This window comes from Lonchura striata, chromosome 31, assembly GCF_050655825.1.
Source record: "Lonchura striata isolate lonStrDom1 chromosome 31, ASM5065582v1, whole genome shotgun sequence".
Classification (NCBI taxonomy): domain Eukaryota; kingdom Metazoa; phylum Chordata; class Aves; order Passeriformes; family Estrildidae; genus Lonchura; species Lonchura striata.
The window spans coordinates 738,603-743,903 of record NC_140733.1 but is presented as its reverse complement, the minus strand read 5'-3'; the positions used below and the strand labels follow the sequence as shown (position 1 = coordinate 743,903).

The 5,301-nt window shown below is 53.0% G+C and overlaps 1 protein-coding gene across 1 annotated transcript; it reads right to left on the bottom strand.

Annotated features, from left to right (window-relative positions):
* Positions 1 to 2,464: 2,464 nt before the first annotated feature.
* LOC144248574 (uncharacterized) lies at positions 2,465 to 3,732 on the bottom strand. The gene has a single exon (XM_085563684.1). It carries the CDS (start codon positions 3,620 to 3,622, stop codon positions 2,531 to 2,533), a length of 1,092 nt encoding a protein of 363 aa, XP_085419810.1. The 5' UTR covers positions 3,623 to 3,732; the 3' UTR covers positions 2,465 to 2,530.
* Between the last annotated feature and the right edge of the window lie 1,569 nt (positions 3,733 to 5,301).

Genomic DNA, 5,301 nt, shown 5'->3' with positions numbered 1-5,301 from the left:
TCCCCCAACCCAAAGACCCCTCCCAACTCAATCTGAGGGTCCCATTCCTCTCCTGGTCAGAATCCTCTTTTCCCCTGCTCTCCCACCCCTTCCCCATTGTGCCTCCAGCTCTACCTCTCACCCCGGGCTTGGATTTGGGGATCCAGGCCCCTCCTGTTCAGTTTGAGGATCACATCCCCCCTTTCCCTCAATTCAGGCAGCTCCTGGCAGCTTTTTCCTGGGAGGAATCCCTGAGTTTTGGGACTTTTAGGATGTAGCTTAGGAGGAGGACAGCTCTGTTGGGCTTTCCCCTCCCTGTTGTGGCCCCTCAGCTGTCCCAAACACCCTGGGGGTGTTGGGATTTCCCTCCTAGGGACAAGGACGTTCATCCCCTTCCAGGAGCCCAATGCCCAGCTGGGGCTCCAGGTCAGGGGTCCTTGAGCAGCTGCCCCAGAACCTCCACCAGGGTCTCCCAGCGCAGCCGGAGCTGCTCGGCCTGGGCTCCCCAAAGGCCTCAGCAAGGTCCAAGTCCTGCCCAGGAACCCTCAACTCCCTCAAACCCAGCATCCCCCTCATCCCCTGCAAGTTCCTCCCATGGCACCAGCCATGGCCATGTCCCCACTTGTCACTGGCCATGTCCCACCATGTCCTCACCCATGGCTGTCTCCCCACCATGTTTCCATCCCTGTCACTGTCCCCCATGTCTCCATCCATGCCTGTGTCTCCCCATGTCCCTAGGGATGGCCCTGTCCCCCTCCATGTCCATTCGTGCCCATGTCACTCTCCATGTCTAATGCTTTTTCTCTTTTTGAGCCTGGTCTTATAAGCTCTCAGAGATAAGCATTATACCCTTGATAGCTCAGCTACCTCAGGTGGCATAAAACAAGCAGGATGGCTCATGTGACAGTGTTGGGAATAAAAAGTTTTAATAAAAGGCAAAAATAAAAAAGCTTTTTACAGAGAAAAGCCAAGTCAGGGCAAGAGGTTCTTGCTCTTGCTAAAACACTTCACAAAAGCAATTAACTTCTTTTGTTCTCTTCTTTTCTAGGGAATTGCTTAGGTGGGACTTTTTGGCTCCTGTCCAATTAGCTACCCTTAGGTTTGAGGTGAAGTCCCCAAGGTCCTATGAGGTGTCTTTCAACCAAATTGAGGAGAGAAACACCTGGCCTTTTGTCCTTTTTAAGGGAACAAAAGGTTAACTTGTCTACTCTGTCAACAGAGGGCACATTCTTACACGTGTCCCACCATGTCTGTGTCCTACCATGACCACATCCACTAACTTAGTTCAATGTCTATTTTTACTTCAATATTGGATATTTTAAAGGGATAAAGAGAAATGAAAACAAAATCAAGGCCAAAAGAAAAAGACTTCCATGTCCATGCCGGCTGAGGATCCACGTGCTTGGGTGGAGGGAAGAACCTTTTTGGTGGAGTTTCTAACCCACTGTCTCCAAAATCTTGGTCTTTTCCCCAGTTTTTCCACCATCTGGCTGCAGAAGACACCCTTGGGCAATAGGAAATCAAAATCGTGGAATCCCTGAAGTTGGAAAAGACCTTGTCCTGGTTCAGAGCAAATTTGGGAGAGAACCTCCAAAGGGATTCCTCTGGAAAGCAGATTCAATTGGCTCCTCCCCCAGCCAGTTTGGGAAAAGTATCTCCTTGGAGAACAGTGGAAAAAACTGTTTTTTAAAGAATAAAACCTAAACAATATTAAACAATAAAACCTCTTGCTGCTCTAAAAGAGAGACAAACTCAGGAAGTCCCTCCGTGGGTTGTAGCTCAGCTCACTCAGTCTCTTATCAGTCCCTCCGGTGCTGGAAATGCCACAGTCCAGGCCTGGCCCGCTGGGCCACAGGTGTGAGCTGCCGGTGCTCTTCTGGGTGTTCAGGCCAGAGCAGGTTTAAACAGGTCCAAAGAAAAGGGAAAAACAGCCACAGTCCAGGGAACTTCTCTGCCACAGCTAGCTAAAACTAATTAACAGTAAAGGAGAGATCTGTACCTCTGTCTGTCCATCTGCAGACAACCCGGCCCAGGAGCAGGAATGTGGAGGAGTGAGTGCAGTTTCTGAAAACAAACTCTGCCCTTCTCTCCCTCCTTTGCTCTCGGAACAAGTCTTAAAGGTGCAAAAATTATAACTCACTATAAACAGAACAGACAACTGGAGATACAAGCATCATATAGTCAACCTAGGACATACCTCCAAGACCATTCAGTATTCCTTGATGCCACCAGAAGATAGGATTGAATGCAAAAGATTTTATGGAGTTGGAAGTCATTAAATCTGCTCTCCCCAAGGAATTCCCATTGTTGGTCTGTGCCCCAGTGGATGTTCCTGCCACTGGGTTTATCTAGGTGCCCACAGGGAACGAGGAAGATGTGGAGCCTCCCAGCCAAGAGTCTTCCCAACACAGATGACCAGGCCCATAGATCACCAAGACTGCCCAATGAAGGTCACTGAGGATCATCTAATGTGGATCCTCCCATAGGGAATGAGCTGGGAGGAGCATAAGAAGCTCTTCCCACCCTTGGGGAACTCACAGGGCTTCCCCCCTTAGTGGCGCCTCCTTTGGTGTTTGATCAAGGCTGATCTCTGTGAGAAGCTCTTCCCACACTTCCCACACTCGTAGGGCCTCTCCCCGGTGTGGATGCGCCGGTGCACAGTGAGATTGGAGTTGTGCTTGAAGCCCTTCCCGCAGTCGGGGCAGCGGTAGGGCCTCTCCTCGGTGTGACTCCGCTGATGTACGAGGAGACTGGAGCTGATCTGAAACCTCTTCCCACACTGGGAACACTCGTAGGGCTTCTCCCCGCTGTGGATGCGCTGGTGCTTTCTCAGGTCTGAGTGCCACCCATAGCTCTTCCCACATTCCAAGCAGGTGTAGGGCCGTTCCCCAGTGTGGATCACCTGGTGCCGAATCAGGGCTGAGCTTTCTCTGAAACTCTTCCCACATTCCCCACACTTGTAGGGCTTTTCCCCAGTATGGATCTTTTTGTGTTCCGTAAGCTGGGAGTTGAGGCTGAAACTCATCCCACACACCCCACACTCGTAGGGCTTTTCTCCAGTGTGGATCCTCTCGTGTCTCCTCAGGCCAGAGCTCTGCCTGAAGCTCTTCCCACATTCCCCACACTCATAGGGTTTTTCCCCAGTGTGGATCCTCTGGTGTTGCATCAGGTAGCCCTTCTGGCTGAAGCTCATCCCACATTTCCCACACTCAAAGGGCTTTTCCCCAGTGTGGATTACCGAGTGCTGCATCAGGCTGCTCCTCTGGCTGAAGCTCTTCCCACATTCCCCACACTCAAAGGGCTTTTCCCCAGTGTGGATCCTCTGATGTTGGATCAGAATGGAGTTCTGGCTGAAGCTCCTCCCACACTCCCCACACTCAAAGGGCCTCTCCCCAGTGTGGATCCTCTGGTGCTCGATCAGGTGGGAGCTCCGGCTGAAACCCTTCCCACATTCCAAGCACTTGTGGGGCTTCTCCCTGCCACGAGGCTTCTCCACCAGCTCTGAGCTCTGGCTGGATCTCTGCCCACCTTCCTGGCTCAGGGGGGCTCTTTCCTCCCTGCAGCTCCCTGGGCTGGGTTTGCTGCCACTCCTTGTGCGGGATCTCCAGGGCTTTTCCTCCTCCTCCATTTCCTCCATTTTCATTCCTCCCCGGGAATGAAAAATCCTGGTCTGGGGGAAAAAAAAAAGAACAGAGCATCTTGGACTGGGAGTTCCTCCTGTCCCCACTTCATCTCACAAAGTCATTGGGCATTATGTGTCTATAAGAAGCTCCAAAACACCAAGGTTCAGCATAAAAATCCTCCAAACTTTAAGACACAGATGAAAACCTCCCCAAACATCAAGATTCAGCAAAAAATTCCTCCAAAACAAAAAGATTCAGCCCCTAAAAAAAAATAAATCACCAACATTTAACCCAATAAAGCTGAGGAATGCCATGATTCACCCCTGTGAAAATCGTGGAACCCCTCAACAGTCACCTGCTGCATGTGGGGTGGCAATGCTCCTGGGGCTGAGGGGAGGCTATAGATGCAAAGAGGAATGGAACCTCGTGGTGGTCCTTGTTTCTGCTCCTCCTCCTCCTGTGTCCCTATTCTTCCTCACACTCCTCTTCCTCCTCCTATTCCTCCTTCTCCTGCACAATCCCACCCTTTCCTGCCACTTGCATCCTTTGACCATTTTGTTCCTCAAGCCTGCTTCTCCTTCCCTTCTCCTCCTGCCCCCAGGCCCAGCACCCACTGCCGGCTGCCTCTTCCCCCCAGCCCCACCGCATCCCAGCGCAGGGGCAGGGATGGAGCTGGGGCAGGTCGGGCTGGGGCAGCGCTGGGCTCTCGGCCGCTCCCGCCCGCACTCGGTCCCCACTGCAGCCGCTCCCGCCAGGACAGCGCGGGGGGGCCCGGCCTTGGCGCTGCCCCACTCCCACCTCCCCAAATTCCCCTCGCGGGGCCATGGGGCCGAGGGGGGGCGCAGGTGGGTCCAGGTGGGGAACGCGGGGAGCTGCGAGTCTGCCTGGCAACTGGTGAGTCATCAGCGCCGCGGGCTCTGATTGGCTGAGCTCTGCCCGAGCCCTGGGGCTGCATCACAGAGGGGACACCCTGCTCCAGGGGGGATGTCCCACAAACGGGGGACCCCATGGACGGAACCACAGGAAAGTGTCTTTACAAACAAATGCTCTGAATCTGCTCAGAGATAGGGCCAGGGACCTGTTCATAAGGAAGTGACAGCAGACACAATCTGTCTCAGAAAATGTTATTAACTGATGACACAGACTGCTCCTCAGCCAAGGTCCTGCTCAGAAGTTCCAGAAGAAAAACAAAGACTTAACAGAGCCATGAATATCATTTGCTATATAAAAACAGGGAGCATATTATGGGAGTATGTAGTAGGTGGATTGGGAATTCTGTACCTCTCAAGTACTTCAGTCAATGCGGAAAGGGAGAGGAAGATGTGGCCAGGAGAATTAGGATGAAAAGGAGGCTGTGTCCTCCAACACTGTCCGGGGTGGCGGGCAGGGAGTGCAGCTGAAGGTGCCTCACCCACTTTGGGTGATCGGATCCCTTGGCTGGCGGCAGCACCGGGGATTGACTGGGGACCCGGGAGTGACCAGGAGACAGACGAGTGACACATCAGGGGGGTCTGTGAAGAGTCAGCAGGGAGAGAGCACTGAAAATCTCATCAGTGAGTGCCCTGGGATCCTCGGGGAGTGAACATGGCAGGGCACCCATGGAGGGGAGAAAAGGGAAAGGCAGGGAGGGGGCCTGGCCAAAGGGATGATGATCCCAAAATGTCTCTGAAGGGTCCCTTGGGAGAATGTTGAGGTAGTT

What these genes read in the sequence shown, in the direction of transcription:
- LOC144248574 (XM_085563684.1), bottom strand. Translation starts at nt 3,622, where the DNA reads ATGAAAATGGAGGAAATGGAGGAGGAGGAAAAGCCCTGGAGATCCCGC.